We start from the raw sequence: 18,921 nt of genomic DNA on the forward strand, positions 1-18,921 counted from the left end.
AAGTCATTCCTTTTGCCCGCCTCTCCCTCCCGCCCCGGCCGCGGGGTGGGCTTCCGCTTCCGGGTAGCGAGTCTCTGTGGCGCGCTGTTGAAGCTAAGTGGTCGCCATGGAGCTGACGGGCGAGTACGTTGGGTGTGACGGGGAGCCCCGGCGACTGCGAGTGTCCTGTGAGGTGTCGGGGGACGCGAACCCTCTCCAGAGCCTGTCGGCGGGTGTGGCCCGGATGAAGGAGCTGGTAGCTGAGTTCTTCGGGCCCCTCGTGGAGCGGGACGCGCAGGGCGCGACAGCGGATCCGGAGGACGCTGTGGATGGTGAGCGCGTGGGCGGGGCGCCGGGGGTGTCTGGCGTGGGCAGCCTGTGTGAAGGGCAGCCTCGGGAGAGCGAGCCTAGGGAGGAGGAGGGATCGGGGATCGCTGCCTCTTTGTCTGGTCTTTCTGTCCCTCGTCCTCACTACTTTTCATTCATCACCAAAACCAAAACAACAATTAAAAAAAAAAAAAAACAACAACGTAGCGAGCATTGAGCTAGGGACTAGACGACGAACTCAGTCCTCCCGACGCCTCCGCTCCTGGTGGGCGCAAAGGGTTGAGATAGGCAGACCTCGTGGGAGAGTGGACCGTGTGGCAGGCGGTCTGTAACCGTTGCTAGCTGGAAGGAAGATCTAAAGGGAGGGACGTTGGAGCTGGGTGTTGAAAGGCAAAAAGGAGTTTTATCTGGTGTGAAATTAAAAACATGTTTGACAGAATGGGAACAGTTTCATAGGGTCGAGACCGACTTTGTTGTAGGGGGTCTTAATCCCCAGAAAGTCCTTTCTCGTGGCTATTTTGGAAGAAGATGGTTGTTCTGGTTTTGCTTTTTGGTGTTTTGTTTTCGAAACAGGGTTTCTTTGTAGCTTTGGAGCCTGTCCTGAAACTCACTCTGTAGATCAGGGTGACCTCGAACTCACAGAGACCCGCCTGCCTCTGCCTCCCGAGTGCTGGGATTAAAGGCGTGCGCTACCAGCGCCTGATGCTTTTTTTGTATTTTTAAATTAATGGATGGTGGGGCTGGAGAGATGGCTCAGCGGTTAAGAGCACTGACTGCTCTTCTCAAGGACCCGGGTTCAATTCTCAGCACCCACATGGCAGCTCACAACTGTCTGAAAATCCAGTTCCAGGGGATCTGACACCTTCACACCAATGCACATAAAATAAGGTTAAATTAACCATAAAAATTTTTTTAAAAATTAATGGTTTCATACATGTAATGCATTGTGGTCATTTTCTCCTTCCATGACAGTCTTTCATCCTTTGCTTGAACCCCTTCCCAACAGGGCCCCCCTCATCCTTTCTTTCCTGCCTTTTGTCTTTTGTTGCCATTCACGAGGTTTATTTGTATGAGATTTGGTGGGTGGGTGTTTATTTCCGGGAGCCTGGGCAACTCGAAGGGACTACACCACTGAAGAAAATGTTAACTCCTCCCCCAGCAACTATTAACTGTCAAAAACTCGGGGGGGAGGGGGGCTCATAAGCCTCTTTCCCTTCCAGGATCGAATGTTAAGGTTGCCATCTTGTGCGGGTAACTACAGCTGCTGCCCCTATGTACGGGCCAGGTCATGTCCAAAGGAATGTTTCACCACAGCCCTTCCCTTCCTCCGGCTCCTACTTTCACCACCCCCTACTGTTGTAGAAATTAACTACTAGTTCAGGTTTTTGTTTTTTCAGAGATGGGTATTTTGCCTGCCGTGTGTGTATTGTCTGAACATCACTTCTCTGTGGTGTTTTCTAAGGCCAGAAGAAGGCATCAGAGCCCAGCAGGCAGTGGTCTTAACCACTGATTTCTCCAGCCCCAACTTTGTTAATAGAAAAAACATTTTGTAGTCCCTATGTACCCATGGTTGTCCTTGGAACTATTAGACCTGCTGACTTTGAATTTGCAGAGATCTGACCACCTCTGCCTCAGCAGTGCTACGATTAAAGAAATGTGATTTTGAGGCCAGCCTGGTCTATAGAACAGAATGAATTCTAGGACAGTCAAGGCTACACAGAGAAATCCTTTCTCCAAAAAAAAAAAACTTAACCATAATACCCCATAGTTGCACCACTAGTCCTCCACAGTTAACTGGGAATATGTTTATACCAAAACTCAATACACTGACTGTAGCAGCACTATTGATTAATAGCTATAAAATGGAAATAATACAAATGCCCAGCACCAGGGTAAAACATAAGCATTCTTTTAATTGTGTGCATGCGGGTAGCATGTTACATGTATAGAGTCGGTCCTCTCCTCCGCCTTCCATGGTTCCAGTGATTGAACTCAGGTCACCAAACTTGCACTGTATTTACTTTACCTGCTGAGCCATCCACTGGCTTCTGCAGTTTAGAAAACGTGAGGTATGCATGGTTTTTAGTCTCCAAAGGGAAATGGGCTGATATCACTTTACCTATCTGTATTTCTTTCAACCACTAAATATAATGTCACACAACAAACATTTATTTTAAAAGGTGATGATGAAGATGATGCAGAAGATGAAAATAACAGTGGTAGCAGAACTAGCTCAGATGGACCATCTGCAAAACGACCTAAACCAACATCTTAGCAATAGCTTTTATGAAGTTAAGACTGCTAATAAATTGAGTGAGATGTTGTACACTTGTAATCCCAGCTTCTTCAGAGGCTGAGGCGGAGGATCCAAAGTTGGAGCCTAGCTTGTGCTACATGTCAAGACTTGCTTCAAATAAAAATAGATCAAGACATCAGAGCTCTACTATTTCGTGCTCATCATGTGCTAGTACTTGCAGAAGACCTGTGGTTTAGTTGGGGAACTCATTTATTTTCTTTCTTTGGTAAAGTTTGTAACAAAGAGAACTTCTTGTTCCTAACAAAGAAAAGTACAATAAATGTTTGGAATGAAGTCTTGTTTTCTCATTCAAAAATACAATGGAGCCGGGCGGTGGTGGCTCATGCCTTTAATCCTAGCACTCGGGAGGCAGAGGCAGGCGGATCTTTGTGAGTTCAAGACCAGCCTGGTCTACAGAGCTAGTTCCAGGACAGGCTCCAAAGTCACAGAGAAACCCTGTCTCGAAAAACCAAAAAAAAAAAAAAAAAAAAAATACAATGGAACCATTCATAATGGATAAAATTTAAATTGACAATTTTTTAGATTTGTGTTCTCCTTTAAAATGAGCATTGAGGCCAGGCTGTGGTGGCGCATACCTTTAATTCCAGCACTCACTCAGGAGGCAGAAAGAGGTGAATCTCTGAGTTAGAGGCCAGATTGGTCTATGGAGCAAGTTTCAGGACAGCCAGAGGTACACATTGAAACCCTGTCTTGAAAAACACAAACAAGCAAACAAATAAATAAATGATAAAAAAATAAAATAACCTTTGAATCACTGGGTGGTGATGGGCTTGCCTTTAATTCCAGCACTCCTGAGGCAGAGGCAGGTGGGATCTCCAAGTTCAAGGACATCCTCCCCTGGTCTGCAGAACAGTTCTAGGACCAACAAGGCTGCAGACAGGCAGATAGAGCTCTGTGATTTGGAGGCTAGCTTGGTCACAGGATGAGTTCCAGGACAGCCAGGACTGTTACACAGAGAAACATTGTCTTGAAAAACCAAACCAAAACAAACAAACAAAAAACCTCGCTTATCATGGTCCTAGACAATTATATTGGAAAGAATTGATGAGTATAATATTGTGTGTATACATCTATACAAGAATAAAAATGAGGCCCAAGTCAATAAAATTCATTGATTGCAACTTAGCTATTTACTGTAGACATATTCTTTTAGTCAAAAAGGAGCTGTTGAATAGTTTTAAAATATAAATTCCTAAAATACATTGTATGCATTTTTCTGCTATCTATCATTGGCACCAGAGTAGACTTTTAAATTTACAGTGCATCTTTCCTAGTTTTGACAATTGAAATGCAACAAGTACCTAATGAAATTAGAATAATTCTTTTGGGGGGTTGACTAGACTTTTTACCATAGGTCCTCATGCTGACCTTTTTCTTTCTTTCTCTTTTTTTTTTTTTTTGAATTTTTATGTGCATTGGTGTGTAGGTGTCAGATCCCCTGGAACTGGAGTTACAGACAGTTCTAACCCACCATGTGGGTGCTGGGAATAGAACCTGGGTCCTCTGGAAGAGCAGCCAATGCTCTTAACTGCTGAGCCATCTCTCCAGCCCCTAGATTAATTGTTTTAGTTATAATATATCTATTTTGTTTTGAGATTGGTTCTTGCTATGTATGTGGCTAGTCTGACCTGGAATTTACTACATAGTCCAACTGGCTTTGAACTTGCTATATCTTACTTCTGAATGTTGGGGATCACAGGTTTGCGCAATCATACCTGGCTTTTTGTTGTTTTCTTCAAACAAGGTTTTGCCATGTAGTGAAGTTTGATCTAGAACTCCCTGAATGTAACACAGCCTGTTCTCAAACCTGTGATCTTCCTGCATCTATGTCTTAGGTGCTGGGATTATGGACATATTCTGGGCCTCAGAATCTTAGACGTAACAAATCAAAATGGCTTATTACTTCAGAGATTAATTAAATTTCAGAGTAGTTATTTGTCCTAGGTTACAGAGCCAATGATTGTTTTCTGCCAGTTTACATGTGTAACTTTTGAGGCTTGGTAGTACTGCTTGTCTAGCATGCATAAGGCACTGGGTTTGCACCCATATCTCAAAATAGAAGTGAAAATAGTCTTTAGGGATGGGAATGTGCTTCTGTGGTAGAACATTTGCTTTATTTTTTTAAGAATATTTATTATGTATACAATATTCTTTCTGCATGTATGCCTCAAGGCCAGAAGAGGGCACCAGACCCCATTACAGATGGTTGTGAGCCACCATGTGGTTGCTGGGAGTTGAACTCAGGACCTTTGGAAGAGCAGGCAATGCTCTTAACCGCTGAGCCATCTCTCCAGCCGAACATTTGCTTTAAAGACAGGCTCTCACCATGTAGCCTGGTTAGCTGGAACTTGTTCCTTAGGTCATGCTGGCCTCAAACTCGACCATCTGTCTGCCTCTGCCTCTGAGTGCTGTGTGCTAACATGCACGGCTGCAAATTGCATGTTCTACTACCTGAAATTACAATTGATGTTACTAGGGACACTCACTTTACACACTTTACATTTTAAAAATGTTTTTCTTGGAGCATGGACATTCCACTAAGCACTCTAAGGTAATTTCAACTAGGAAAAATTACTAATGGCCAGAGATTCTTACTTGTTTAATGATGTTTCTGATATTCAAATATCTCTAGATTATTTACATAATCCTTTAAAGAAAAAACTTGCCTTATATAATTTAAAATAGTATATTTTAAATAGTTTAAATTAAGGGAGCTAAAGAGGTGATTCAGCAGTTAAGAGCACTGGCTGCTCTTACAGAAGACCTGGGTTCAGTTCCCAGCACCCATATGGTGGCTCTCAACCCTCTGTAACTCCAATCCTTGGGACCTGACTTCCTCATATGGTACACAGATGAATGTGCAGTGTTAGAAAAAAATAGTTTAAATTGATAGCTCAACTTGCTCCTAAAATGTTTATATTTTCTTCTTTGTTTAATAAAGACATTTCAATATAGTATTTGTGCTTATATAGTGTTTTGAGGTTCTGAGTTGTAGGTTTGATGGATTTTTTTTTTTTATATTTTCTGGTTTTTTGGGACAGGATTTCACTATGTAGCACTAGCTGTCCTGGAATTCTCTGTAAATTAGGCTGGCCTCAGACTCAGAGATCCCATCTGCCTCTGCCTCTCAAGTGCTGGGATTAAAGACATACACCCTATGTATTTAATTTGTTTTGAGAAGGCCTGTATCCCCTTTCTTATTGCAACTTCTGTTAGGTTAGGAGAACTGGGTCAAGTACGAAGCAGGGTACCATCAAATAAAGAAGAGTAGAGGTTCTAGGCCGATTATATGTGCCTAGGATTAACCTTGAAAACAGTCATTTTAAACCTGTGTGTTAACTTCCAAGTATAAAAATGCCATAAAAATACTGTAACTATTCTAGTTCTCTGGTGACCTTTGGGATCAAAACGGCTTTATTTATTTAAAGTTTTGGTTCAGGAAACAGTGAATTCTAGAAATAAGCTGTTTTAAAAAAAAGTAGCAGCTCACATTGAGATATCAACAAGCTACTGGAGTATAGTTTTAAATAGAAACTTACTCTAGCCAGAATTTTGGTGGAGGTGGTAGTTGTTTATGAATGCTTTCTTGATCCACGGTACTGGAACACCAGGGACTGAAACTTAATGTAGTTCTAAGAGCCCTTGGACTTTGTACATATTGGGTGGCTTAAGAAACTATAATTTTCATGACTGAAACAAATCTATTGAGGACTGTAGCCATCCACTCAATAAAAAAAAAAAAACTAGTATATGTTTTTTACTCAACACCAATAAGGAAAATTCTAAGCCAACTGATATCACAAGAACTCAAAACAAAATTATATTGAGGGACAGTTTAAATCTTGGCCTTGAAGAGAATATCACTAAATCCTGAGATCTAAAAGAGCTGGATTAACCTAGAACACCTGATAGATTAGGCCACCCGCTTAATAGTAAATATTAGCTCTTGACTTTGCTCTCTAGGGAAAATGAATTATGTAGATTTTTACAGTACATATAACAAGAGATGTATACATTCATGAATACATACTGAGCACCTACTGTGCGCCAGTTACTATTGTAAACAGGGCTTATCACAATACATGACAAAAATCCAAGATTTTGAGGAAATGTACATATGATCATGTGAGAATAGGTAAGTACTGTAGGGAAAAGTTAGACTGGGAAGAATGCTTTCTTTCAGTTAGGCAGTCAGAGATTCACTAAGGTGACATTTGAGCCACAGTTAGAAGAAAACACAGAGCACTAAGGCCCTGGGTCGGGAATTTCTGAAATGTTCCAAAATCAAGAATTAGAGGGCTGGAGAGATAGCTCAGAGGATAAGAGCATTGCCTGCTCTTCCAAAGGTCCTGAGTTCTATTCCCAGCAACCACATGGTGGCTCACAACCATCTGTATTGGGGTCTGGTGCCCTCTTCTGGCCTGCAGGTATACACACAGACAGAATATTGTATACATAATAAATAAATAAATTAAAAAAAAAAAAAAAAAAGAATTAGAGCCAAGTGCCGGGCGATGGTGGCGCACGCCTTTAATCCCAGCACTCGGGAGGCAGAGGCAGGTGGATCTCTGTGAGTTCGAGACCAGCCTGGTCTACAGAGCTAGTTCCAGGACAGGCTCCAAAGCCACAGAGAAACCCTGTCTCGAAAAACCAAAAAAAAAAAAAAAAAAAAAAGAATTAGAGCCAAGCAAGGAAGCACATGTCTGTAATCCCAGCACTCTGGAGGCAGAAGCAGGAGGATCCTAAGTTTATGAGTTACATAGTATAAGACTTTCAGAAAAGGAAGATGGTAGTGTGGCTGAAGCAGAATTGAGCAAAAAGAGTGGGGAATGGCTTGAAGGAATGGGGTGCTGATTAGGACTTCTTTGAGATGGGGTTTCTCTGTGTGGCCCTGGCTGTCCTGGAACTCACTCTAGAACTGCCTGCCTCTCCCCAGTGCTAAAATTAAGGGTGTGGTTACTACACCCAGCCTGAGACGCGGCCTCGAACTTGCTGCCTGACTTAGGTTGTCCTTGAACTGTGCGCAATCCCGTGGTACTAGACTTGAAAAACAGGTTTTGTGGGCTGACATTAGCAGCTTGGTTTCAGACAGGTTAAATTTCATGAGCCTTTTAGTAAATGTATGAAGTCTAGGCAGGCAGTGAAGTGAAACTGGGTGTAGTGATGCATGCACACAAGTGATCCCAGCAAGACGATCAAATTCAAAACCAAGGTAACCTAGGGAGAGTTCACTTCAGAAAGCAACAAGTAGGTGGTGGGAATTCAAGTAACTCTGGAGAAGGGCAGTTAAAACCACAAGACTGGCTGAAACGAAAGGCTAAGAAGAGAGAACTGAAGCACACCAACACGTAGTATTGGAGGAGATTCCCCAAAAGGATTCATCAAAGCAGCAGCAAATAGCTAAGAGGAAGAAGAAAAAACAGGAATTATCTAGAACTGAGCCACTCAATATATGCAGCTACTGACCACTTGTGGCTGCTCCTCTTGGCTCATGGCTCCTGAATGAGTAGGCAACTAAGCAACATCCATCAGAAATGATGGTGCTGACCTAAAAACCAGCTGAAGAAAGTATGTCAAGGATGCAGGGTCAGAAACTTCAAGAAGTAACTCTAGAATCAAGACCTGGTCGTTGGGTGCAGTGTCAATCACCAGTGAGCAGTTTTGGCAGAATGGGAGGCAAAAGTCTGAGAGAAGCATTTTCAGAACAACCCAGAGAAAATTGAATATCAAGGAATATAGGGGAATTTGCAGATGACTCAAGTGAACTTTGTACAGAAGATTTGCTGTTACTGTTCCAAAGATAAGCACAGCTCTAACTTGAATCTTCAGTGAATGCTACGTGAAAGCACCAAAGCACCGTGGACCAGTTCTTTTCAGCCCTAATGGAAGCATCTGAAAAGTATTTAAGACAAAATGACCTGAGGCCACCTCCATGGGTCTTGACATTATTTGTGTGAGTTTTTTTCTTTTTTTTTCCCCATCACTTTACAACAAAAGAAATATTAATGTATGGTGATTTCCACCCACAGTCCAGAGTCATCTAGGACATCATATGTGGGAGGATTTGTCACATGGTGGTGCATACTTGATGAAAGAATGAATAATGAAGTATCATAGTAAGTGCTTCTGCCAGGAATTTAGGGGCTGAAGATGCTAAGTCATTAGCACTGGGTATTTAAGAAAAGACTAACACTACCCATGCCATACAAACATGTGTTTGTGTCACAGGAGCAGTGAGTTACTCACGTGAGCGCACTTTGTATCATAACTCCACCAAAGACAAACTTTTTATTCCTTTTAAAGATTATAAAATAGAATCAGATTCTAGACTTCGGGAGATTTTTACTTTAAAACTAGAACATCTCTGGAGTCAAAAATGTATAATGGTGAATAAAATGCCATAGACATTTCTATAGTTACCTATTTCTGTGCCAGCATTTGGGGGGCGGTATTTCATGAAAAACTAAAATGTGATTATTTCACTTCAAGGGAGGAATGCAGATAAAATGATGATAGCACTGTTGGTAAAGTGCTTGCAGAATTGCTTGTTTGCAATTTTTGTTTCTGTTTTTTAAAGGGTGTCGGGGAGCTAGGCTGTGGTCCCAGCGGAGCCTGGGATAGGTCTCACTGGCTGGCCAGCCTAGCCACTCGGTGAGCTACAGGCCAGTGAGAGAGAGAGACCCTGTCTCCAAAACCAAAGTAGCCAGCACCAGAGAAAACACAGCCATGGTTGTCCTCTGCCCTCTACATTTACACTGTGGCATCCAGCCTCACATATGTACCCTCAGAGATGAGCAAATGTAATTTAAAGAGCAGATTAACCTTGTAAGCTAAACATTAATAATTAACTACATTTGGAAAACTATATTAATCCTACTTGAACGAGTAGTTAAAATAATTTGCCTTAAAAATACTAAATATCAGCCAGATGTTGTAGCGCATGCCTTTAATTCCTGCAGAGGTAGGCAGCTGAGTTCACGGCTAGCCTGGTCTGCAGAATGAGTTCCAGGGCAGCCAGAGCTATACAGAGAAACCCTGTCATGGACTTTTTTTTTTTAATATTACTACCTTAGTACTAATTTTTCTGTAAGTACAGAGCTCATATCTGAATACAGATACCCTGGGTTCAAATCTTGGCTTTTCTGACTTTTGCTGTTGTTTTGAGACAGGATCTTACTATGTAGACTAGACTCACAGAAATCCACCTGCGTCTGCCTCCCAAGTGCTAGATTATTAAAGGCATGTGCTACCATATACTACCTATGGCTCTTCCAATTAACATGGCTTTTGCAATTATTTGCCATGTCCATGGTCAGGTTATTAATTCCTGTATGCTTCAGAGTCTTGTAAAATGGCACTCATGGCAATATAACACCTGCCTCGGGAATGGAGTGAAGAGTTAATGTAGAAGGCTTCTAAAACTTCCTGCAACGTGCCTACTAATAGCACACAAAAGATGCAACTAATTTACAGAAATAGGTATGTCAAGTCAGGTGGTGTTGGCACACACCTTTAATCCCAGCACTTGGGAGGCAGAGGCAGGTGGATCTCTGTGAGTTCAAGGCCAGCCTGGTCTACAAAAGCTAATTCCAGGAAGGCTCCAAAAGCTACAGAGAAACCCTGTCTGAAAAAACAAAAGAAAAGAAATAGGTATGTCAGACTGCTTCCCTGGAGCAAAAGATGTGTTATTTCAGTAACTTATTTCTCTTGGTAGCCCTGGCTATCCTGGAACTCAGAAATTTGCCTGCCACTGCCTCCAAGTTCAAAGGCACCTGCCACTTCCTAAAGCTGAGTATAGTGGCACATGCTTTTAATCCCAGCACCCTGGAGGCAGAGACAGGTAGATCTCGGTGCCAGCCTGGTCTACCGAATGAGTCCCAGTACAGCCAGGGCAGTTACATAGAGAAACTCTGTTTCAAGAGAAAGAGGGGGCTGGAGAGATGGCTCAGAGGTTAAGAGCATTGCCTGCTCCTCCAAAGGTCCTGAGTTGAATTCCCAGCAACCACATGGTGGCTCACAACCATCTGTAATGGGGTCTGGTGCCCTCTTTTGGCCTGTAGACATACACATAGACAGAATATTGTATACATAATAAAGAAATAAAATATTTTAAAGAGAGAGAAGAGAGATCATAAAGTAGATTCTGATGCTTTGATATAGTTTGGTCCGTCCGTCCCCCCCCCCATCCCCCCCCCCCCCCCGGGGTTTCTCTGTAGTTTTTTTTGGTTTGGTTTGGTTTGGTTTGGTTTTTCGAGACAGGGTTTCTCTGTGGTTTTTTTTTTTTAATATTTATTTATTTATTATGTATACAATATTCTCTCTGTGTGCATGTATGTCTGCAGGCCAGAAGAGGGCACCTTATTACAGATGGTTGTGAGCCACCATGTGGTTGCCGGGAATTGAACTCAGGACCTTTGGAAGAGCAGGCAATGCTCTTAACCACTGAGCCATCTCTCCAGCCCCCTCTCTGTGGTTTTTTGGAGCCTGTCCTGGAACTAGCTCTTGTAGACCAGGCTGGTCTTGAACTCACAGAGATCCGCCTGCCTCTGCCTCCCAAGTGCTGGGATTAAAGGCGTGCGCCACCACTGCCTGGCTCTCTGTAGTTTTTAAGCCTCTCCTGGAACTAGCTCTTATAGACCAGGTTGGCCTATGCCACTACTGCCCAGCTTATAGTTCAGTCTCTTAAGATTAAAGTTTGAGCCAGGCATGGTGTTGCATGCACACCTTCCCTTTAGCTGTTCCCATCTGTCCGCCACCCCCCCCCCAAAGCTTACAGTTATATAAATTGAGAAAAACTTTCACTAATACTCATTTCCATTTTTGGTACGAGTCAGTAGGCAGTATACACAGAATAGTTGCCACTGTACAGAGCATGGGGTGAGAAACAGGTGTTGGGTGATGACCTGATTTATGGCAGGCTGCTTCTCTGCTTCCTGTTCCACATCTGCAAAGCATAGATAATAAAGTGCTGCTATCTTACAGGGTTGCTGTAGCCTAAGAATAAAGACCAAAGAGTCCACGGTTATTAATAAAATAGTGTGAAATATTTTAGTATTGTCACCACTGCATACCCTGGTCTCACCCAGGAAGTCTCTTTAGTGACCAGACACAGATGTTCCAAGTGCAGAGATTATGTATAAGGATCGCATCTTGATCCTTGGGCTTTAAGGCCCAACCTTGGGTTAGAAAAGATTGAGAAAGATTATGACATGATAACTTTTCACAGGATTTGATGCAGACTGGACTAAATTTCCAAATTTTTTCTGTGTGTTATTTCTAAACTTTCAACCATTTAATCTGTTCAGTTCCTACATAGTTTTTAAAAGATGAGTCATTTTGGTAGCCATCCCCACTCCAAAAAGAGAGAACAAATTCTCTGTATCTAAACAGCCCTCATGGCTGTGATTATAATCCATTGGTAAAAGTACAAAAGCCACCAGTTGGTGGTGCACAACTGTAATCCCAGCACCTCTGGAGGCAGAGTTCCAGGACAGCCTGGTCTACAGAGGAAGTTCCAGGACAGCCAGGGTTACACAGAGAAACCCTGTCTTCAAAAAGCAAACAAAAGAAGCATAAAAGGCTTGAGTTCTCTTTCCATACCTCTTCTCCCCCCCCCAAAAAAAAACCAGAAATGTGGTAGCCATCACCTCAGTAAATTTAAACCCATCCCGTTTAAGACGAAAGCAAGAAAGCAGTTAGCTCCAGCAGGATGAATTAGTGTCTTAGTCTGAAGGATTTTTAAGCAAGCCAAGTAAATGTATAAAATTTAATGATCATGGCCAGACTCTTTTACACTTAACACAATGGAAATATTCATTGTTTTCCCCAACGGAAAAATTTCTGAATCATACTATGTTGCACATAGACTAGAATAAAAATTCGGGTACTTTTTCAAGTTTCTAAAGACTGTAAATAACAAGCCATTATTTCACTTCCAAAATCTGAAGTCAGCAACATGATTCTTTAGTAGTTTCTCGGACTTAAAAAGTCATTATTATTCAGATAAAGTAGTCCTCTGGTCACATTTTTTTAAGTCTCTGTTCCACCACAACTTCCTGAGATTTGTGAGGAAACTGCAGTCTTGTGATCAGCCTCCAGATAGTACCAGCAGTCTTGTAATCAGGAGGAGAAGTCGGCGTCTGCTTTAGGTGTCAATCAGTTGTAGCCTGCTGATCTGATTAGAAGCCTTGACGAATGCCTGGTGGCGATTGCAGAGAACTGCCAAGCATATGGGTATGATACAGTAGCCCACTGTTTTGGGATCAGCTCTTGTACAAGAATAAAGAAACAAAAACATCTGTAAGTATGGTATCAGAAAAATAACTGTCCACAACCAAAAGGGCAGGGAGAGTAACCGAGCTTTCAAGGAGTGTGTCCATGTGGTTCCTTCCCGAGGCTCCTCAGGGTGCTGCTGAATGTGTTCCAAAGCCAACCTGTTGTAAGTCTCATTGATTTCAAAAACATAGTAAAACGCTGCTGCACTTGCCAGCAAATACAGTCCCACTCCAATCCATCCCATCCGCTGACGGAAGTTCATCATTCTCCATGCTCTGTGCCTTCAATGTAAACACAGAAAAAACTACAGTTAGGGTCTAGTAATGTTGCCATGGCAACTTCCAAGTGCACTTGTTTTAAATTTGAGTTCTGAAAAGCACGAGCATATTTAAGATTTAATAGCTGTAAACAACTTACAGGTGGTTGTTTTATATAACAGTTGTGAGCACAGAAAAATATTGGTTTCCGTATATATTGAGTGCTGCTATATATGTGAGCCCCACAGAGGGAATGAATCATCACATCTTGTTTGAATATACACAGTACATCTTTGTTTCAGATTATCTGGGTTATCTAGTTTCCGCACAGGACATGGCACTTGACAGTTGGAATGCTTTCTGACTTAACACTATTCATACATTCACACTGGGTTCTACTCTTTAAACCAATGTCGAAGCCCCGGAGTTAAGACAGTAACTCAAACACTTACAGTGGTCCCGGAAATCTTCCTGTTCCCCCAGCAAGCGTGCAAGAGTCACTCAGTTCTGAATAGTCAGGTACCTTTGGCATTTCAGAACAAGTCACCTTAAGAGAAAGCCTCTGGGTCGCACAGCTCAGAGAAGCTGAGCGCCGCCGGCGGGAGCACAAGCTAGTAGTGATTAAGCTCAGCGTGACCACGACTGGTCAGGTCACGCGGCGGTGGGCCCCATCGCCCTCGGGAGCCCCGGTCGGGGTCAGCCACCTGGAGATGCTCGGCCTCCGGGGTTTCGGGGCAGCCGGGCCCGCCCCCCCGCCGCAAGCACTGCGGCGCCCGGGCTGAGCAGGCAGCGCTAGACCTGGCCCGCAGAGCCCCGAGCTCGGCACACGGCGAAGCGCCGGGCCAGCTTGACAGCCAAGCTAAGCAGTCCTGGGTCTCACCTTCCTGTCCTGAGTGGCCCGCCCGCTCGCCGTCCCGGATGCCGCCGCAGTCAGAGCTTCCGTCTTGGGCCGGAAACGTGTGCCCGCCTCTCGTGACGTCAGGCTGTCTCTGCCGCACCGCCTCGTACCGTCTCGGACAGAGGCGATTGTCTGTCCCTTGAGGTGGTTGCAGCAGTCGGTCCTCTGGCCTCAGCGGGCGAGGCGGGCTCCTGGCACCGGGTCTTCTCTGAAGCCCTCAAAGGTCAGACGCCTTCCCCGGGATCCGAGCAGCGCGTCTGTAACGGCGGGTCTGCGGGCGCCGGAGGCGGGAGGGCGGAGGATCCGCTGCAAGGCGGCCCGAACACCGTTAACTTTCATGGGTGTTCTGTCTTCTCAGGCTCCTGGACCTCGGCGAGTTGAAGAGACAAGTGCGCACATCACTGTGAGTGGCGGCGGCGGTGCCGCCTGGGGCTAACTACATCTTCAGTATTCTGGCACCATGACGCTGAGGCTCTTAGAAGACTGGTGCAGGGGGATGGATATGAGCCCTCGGAAAGCACTGTTGGTTGCCGGCATCCCTCTGACCTGCGGAGTGACAGAAATCGAGGAGGCCTTGCAGGCTGGCCTGGCACCCTTGGGGGAACACAGACTGCTTGGGAGGATGTTCAGGAGGGATGAGAACAAGAATGTGGCCTTAGTAGGGCTTACGGTAGAGACAAGCAGTGCTCTGGTTCCCAAGGAGATACCTGGAAAAGGAGGTGTCTGGAGAGTGATCTTTAAGCCTCCTGATGATGATAATGAGTTTTTATGCAAATTAAATGAGTTTTTAAAGGGAGAGGGTATGACGGTGGGCGAACTGACCAGAGTTCTTGGGAATCGAAATGACCCTCTCAGCTTAGACCAGGGCATGATCCCTGTAATGCGAGCCCCCATGTTGGCACAGGCATTAAATGAGGCTTTTAAGCCTACCATGCAGTATCTGAGGTACAAAAAGCTGAGTGTTTTCTCAGGCAGGGATCCTCCAGGACCAGGTGAAGAAGAATTTGAGTCTTGGATGTTTCATACTTCTCAGGTAATGAAAACATGGCAGGTGTCGGATGTAGAGAAAAGAAGGCGGTTGATAGAGAGCCTTAGAGGCCCAGCATTTGAAATTATTCGAGCCCTCAAGATAAACAATCCTTTCATTACAGTTGCAGAATGCCTGGAGACTCTTGAGACAATATTTGGGGTTATTGATAATCCTAGGTCACTGCAGGTCAAATACCTTACTACTTACCAGAAGACCGATGAAAAGCTGTCTGCCTATGTTCTAAGGCTGGAGCCTTTGTTACAGAAATTGGTACAGAAAGGAGCAATTGAGAAAGAAGTTGTGAATCAGGCTCGTCTAGACCAGATGGTTGCTGGGGCAGTTCAGAAGACAGTCCGAAGGGAGCTTGGCCTGCCAGAGGGTGGCCCAGCCCCAGGCTTACTGCAGTTACTGACGCTGATAAAAGACAAGGAGGCAGCGGAGGAGGAGGAAGAGGAGGAGGAGGAAGAGGACTTCTTCGGGCTGAATTAGAAGGGTATTCGACTTGACCCAAGACCAGCACGGATGTCGTGGGTAGACGATGGAGGGATTCGTGTCCAGGATCAGCCCGTTCCCACCTTGTGCTGCCAAGTAACTAACCCTTTGTCGTGTTCACCCTATTGAATGTCTCCCCAGTGTATTACCGACATGGATAATTATTTCAATCAAAAGATCAGTCGTTCTACTAGTGCAGTGTTCTAGACCAAACAAAGTTCACTTAAACATGTAATAGTCATATATGACCAAGTTATCAGTTTTTAATAGTTTTTGAGTATTGTCACATTTCTGGTAAAGACCCTGAGCCAAGGCTGGCTACAATATTTAGGGTTTCTTTTTTTTTTTCTTAATAAATCAGTTATTCTTTGCAACCAAAAAGTAAAATTGAATGCCGAGGTTAAGTCTGCAGCAGCTGTCTTTAGGTCTGTGCAGTGTCTGGTGTGTTGTCAAAGTATCTGGTTCTCAATGCCATTTTCTTGGTGTTATTAAATTGAATACATAAAGGAATGCTAATAATAAAATATTGTGTTTGATCTTTCTATACTTTGGGGTTCCAAAATACTACATTTCCCTTGAGACAGGTTCTCTGCTTAGCCTTGCTTGTCCTGGAACTTCCTCTGTAAAACCAGGCTGGCCTCAAACTCATGTATCTCCCCCCCCCCCCCGCCCTAGTGTTGGGATTAAAGGTGTGTGCCACCACTACCTAGCTTGTTTTTTGTTTGTTGTTTTTAAACAGGAACCAGACTGTACACAGGTGGCAAGTAGTAGGCCCAGCTCCATCACTACTGAATTTGCGGGGAAAAAGAAAAATAAGGTTTTCTGTATTTCTCCAATCCTAAAAATCTTGTGAAATCACCTGTAGCACTTAACACCTGGGGAAGGAAGATTGGCCTTTCAAAGCCAGTCCAAACTACATAGCGAGACCTTGTCTCCAAAGACAAAATTCTGTACATGGGAAAACTCAGTTCGCACCTGGGGAAATGGACACATGCCCAAGATGGAACAAGTAGTCATAGGGCTGTCTTCTCTGTCTCAGAGTTGGCGTTCTCGCCACTGTCCCTATGCATGCATGTTGGAGTGCAATAGAGTACTCGGGGTTAAGATACTTGGTTGGTCCCCTTAGGTTCTCGCACTACAGAATGCCTTATGGACCCCTGAAAGCTGTGACTCGGCCTTGTTTGTGTGGTAGTTTAGGACACAGCAGGCACTGTCCTATAGGTTACTCATTTGTCTCAGTGTGAGAAACACTGTGAGACCCTGAGCTGAGGAAGTAAACTACAGGATAATCTCTGGCCTGAAGGCTTATTCAGGCTCAGTTACAACAGCTGAAGTGGACAGTCCTTGGCCAGGGACTGAGGACCTGCTGAAGACCTGAAGACGATCTGGTCCAAGAAGTTGTGTCCTCTCCCATTCAATGAATGGGATGAGGCAAAGAAGTAGCTGGTCTACGGTTTTACAGATAATATGACCAATCCCCTCCCCTGCATTGGGTCTTTTTATTCTGGGTAGAAATCATGGGTAGGCACAGAGGCCTATATGAGGAGTGAGTGTGTGTGTTAGTCTTTTTTTTTTGTTTTGTTTTGTTTTGTTTTTTGGTTTTTTCGAGACAGGGTTTCTCTGTGGTTTTGGAGCCTGTCCTGGAACTAGCTCTGTAGACCAGGCTGGTCTCGAACTCACAGAGATCCACCTGCCTCTGCCTCCCAAGTGCTGGGATTAAAGGCGTGCGCCACCACCGCCCAGCTAGTCTTTTTTTTTTTTTTTTTTTTTTTTTTTTTGCTTTTCAGGACAGGTTTCTCTGTGTAGCTTTGGAGCCTTGTCCTGGAACTCACTCTGTAGACCAGGCTGGCCTTGGATATACAGAGTTCCACCTGCCCCTGCCTCCCAAACACTGGGATTAAAGGCGTGCGCCACCACCACCCAGCTGTAAGTGCTGGCCTTTGACAGCTATTATATTCCATGGCATTTGGCAGCGGTGGGAAAAGCAGATGGTGCCCCCAAGTGCTGCAGCCTTTGCAAAGGCCTAGGATGCTGGACCCTTAAGCATTATAACTTTTTTCTTGTGGGAGCCTCTGGTAACCAGGCCCTTTGCTCTAAAGTGGTACAGCTGTTGTGTAGAGCTAGGATGCTGGCATTCCTCAACCCTTGGCAGAGCCCAGTGTTAAAGCTCACAGGCCTTGGGGTGTCTGAGACTTGTAAAGTCACACAAGCTCTCTGGAACCTCCAGTGACAAGGGTCTGCAGTTTTTCTTTGATGGCCCTTTACAGCCGTTTGTCAATCTCTGCCTCTTCAGCTATGGAAGCAGCAGACACGGTGCCATTTTCTTAGCCTGCCACTCCATTCTGCTGTCTCTGCATTCTCATCTCAGCCCCACAGCTATTGAACATAGGCAGCAGTCTGCTGAGATAGGCAGAGGGAGGGTGTTTGTGGCAGGGCAGACACCTCATGTAAGTGAAAGGTTGTGTCTGCACCAATCAGCACTGCCCTAACACTAGATTGTGTCTGCACCAATCAGCACTGCCCTAACACTAGATTGTGTCTGCACCAATCAGCACTGCCCTAACACTAGATTGTGTCTGCACCAATCAGCACTGCCCTAACACTAAATTGTGTCTGCACCAATCATAGCACTGCCCTAACACTAGATTGTGTCTGCACCAATCAAAGCACTGCCCTAACACTAGATTGCGTCTGCATCAATCAGAGCGTTGTCCCTCTAACACTAGTTGTGGCAGTCACTGCTAAGCTATCAGAGAAACTGTCTTCCCTGAAAATGGTTGCAGGGTTATCTAGGGTTCATTGAGGTTGTGCTAGCAACCGTCTGGTAGAAGCTGAACCAGTCTTGGCTGAGGCTGCACCCTTCAGGAGCCGGAGCAATCAGCTGCTATAGGGTAGTGTTTTTCAAGGTGCCCATGGAATGTTCAAAGCAGTGATGTCATCATAAGGCTATTTGACAGTCTTTAGCAGTGATGATGTCATAAGGATAGTCTGGCTGGCCATTTGACAGTTTTTTTTAAAGATTTATTTATTTATTATGTATAAAACATTCCTTCCATGTATGCTCGCATGGCAGAAGAGGGCACCAGATCTCATTATAGATGGCTGTGAGCCACCATGTGGTTGCTGGGAATTGAACTCAGGACCTTTGGAAGAGCAGTCAGTGCTTTTAACCTCTGAGCCATCTCTCCAGCCCCCATTTGACAGTCTTTAGCAGTGATGATGTCATAAGGATAGTCTGGCTGACCATTTGACAGTCTTTAGCTCAAAGCAGCCAAGACAGGAAGGGCGAGACTGCAACTGGTGATTAAGGAGTCAAATTGCCCCATCAACACGAGTACTCACAGTA

General features: G+C 44.4%; 3 protein-coding genes across 5 annotated transcripts; 2 read left to right on the forward strand and 1 right to left on the reverse strand.

The window, feature by feature from the left end:
- The first annotated feature begins 73 nt into the window (after window positions 1-73).
- Window positions 74-2,808, forward strand: Gon7 (GON7 subunit of KEOPS complex). Its single transcript, XM_057783195.1, has 2 exons — window positions 74-311; window positions 2,487-2,808. The coding sequence occupies exons 1-2, from the start codon at window positions 107-109 to the stop codon at window positions 2,579-2,581; spliced, it is 300 nt and encodes a 99-aa protein (XP_057639178.1). The 5' UTR covers window positions 74-106; the 3' UTR covers window positions 2,582-2,808.
- Moap1 (modulator of apoptosis 1) lies at window positions 175-16,121 on the forward strand. Of its 2 annotated transcripts, none has more exons than XM_057783191.1 (2): window positions 175-311; window positions 14,412-16,121. In XM_057783191.1, the coding sequence occupies exon 2, from the start codon at window positions 14,514-14,516 to the stop codon at window positions 15,570-15,572; it is 1,059 nt and encodes a 352-aa protein (XP_057639174.1). In that variant the 5' UTR covers window positions 175-311; window positions 14,412-14,513; the 3' UTR covers window positions 15,573-16,121. The 2 variants fall into 2 exon arrangements, with proteins under 2 accessions (XP_057639174.1, XP_057639173.1); XM_057783190.1 differs by lacking the exon at window positions 175-311 and adding an exon at window positions 14,126-14,276.
- On the reverse strand, window positions 12,376-14,130 carry Lyset (lysosomal enzyme trafficking factor). Of its 2 annotated transcripts, none has more exons than XM_057783194.1 (2): window positions 14,036-14,130; window positions 12,376-13,179 (listed from the first exon to the last, which is right to left on the reverse strand). In XM_057783194.1, the coding sequence occupies exon 2, from the start codon at window positions 13,161-13,163 to the stop codon at window positions 12,768-12,770; it is 396 nt and encodes a 131-aa protein (XP_057639177.1). In that variant the 5' UTR covers window positions 13,164-13,179; window positions 14,036-14,130; the 3' UTR covers window positions 12,376-12,767. The 2 variants fall into 2 exon arrangements, with proteins under 2 accessions (XP_057639177.1, XP_057639175.1); XM_057783192.1 differs by lacking the exon at window positions 14,036-14,130 and adding an exon at window positions 13,608-14,035.
- Window positions 16,122-18,921: the final 2,800 nt, after the last annotated feature.

This window comes from Chionomys nivalis, chromosome 10, assembly GCF_950005125.1.
Source record: "Chionomys nivalis chromosome 10, mChiNiv1.1, whole genome shotgun sequence".
NCBI lineage: Eukaryota > Metazoa > Chordata > Mammalia > Rodentia > Cricetidae > Chionomys > Chionomys nivalis.

What these genes read in the sequence shown, in the direction of transcription:
- Gon7 (XM_057783195.1), top strand. Translation starts at nt 107, where the DNA reads ATGGAGCTGACGGGCGAGTACGTTGGGTGTGACGGGGAGCCCCGGCGA. An exon ending in TCCGGAGGACGCTGTGGATG is followed by an intron (nt 312 to 2,486) that starts GTGAGCGCGTGG and finishes TTATTTTAAAAG; the next exon opens with GTGATGATGAAGATGATGCA.
- Lyset (XM_057783192.1), bottom strand. Translation starts at nt 13,687, where the DNA reads ATGCCAAAGGTACCTGACTATTCAGAACTGAGTGACTCTTGCACGCTT. An exon ending in GGAAGATTTCCGGGACCACT is followed by an intron (nt 13,180 to 13,607) that starts GTAAGTGTTTGA and finishes TTTACATTGAAG; the next exon opens with GCACAGAGCATGGAGAATGA.
- Moap1 (XM_057783191.1), top strand. Translation starts at nt 14,514, where the DNA reads ATGACGCTGAGGCTCTTAGAAGACTGGTGCAGGGGGATGGATATGAGC.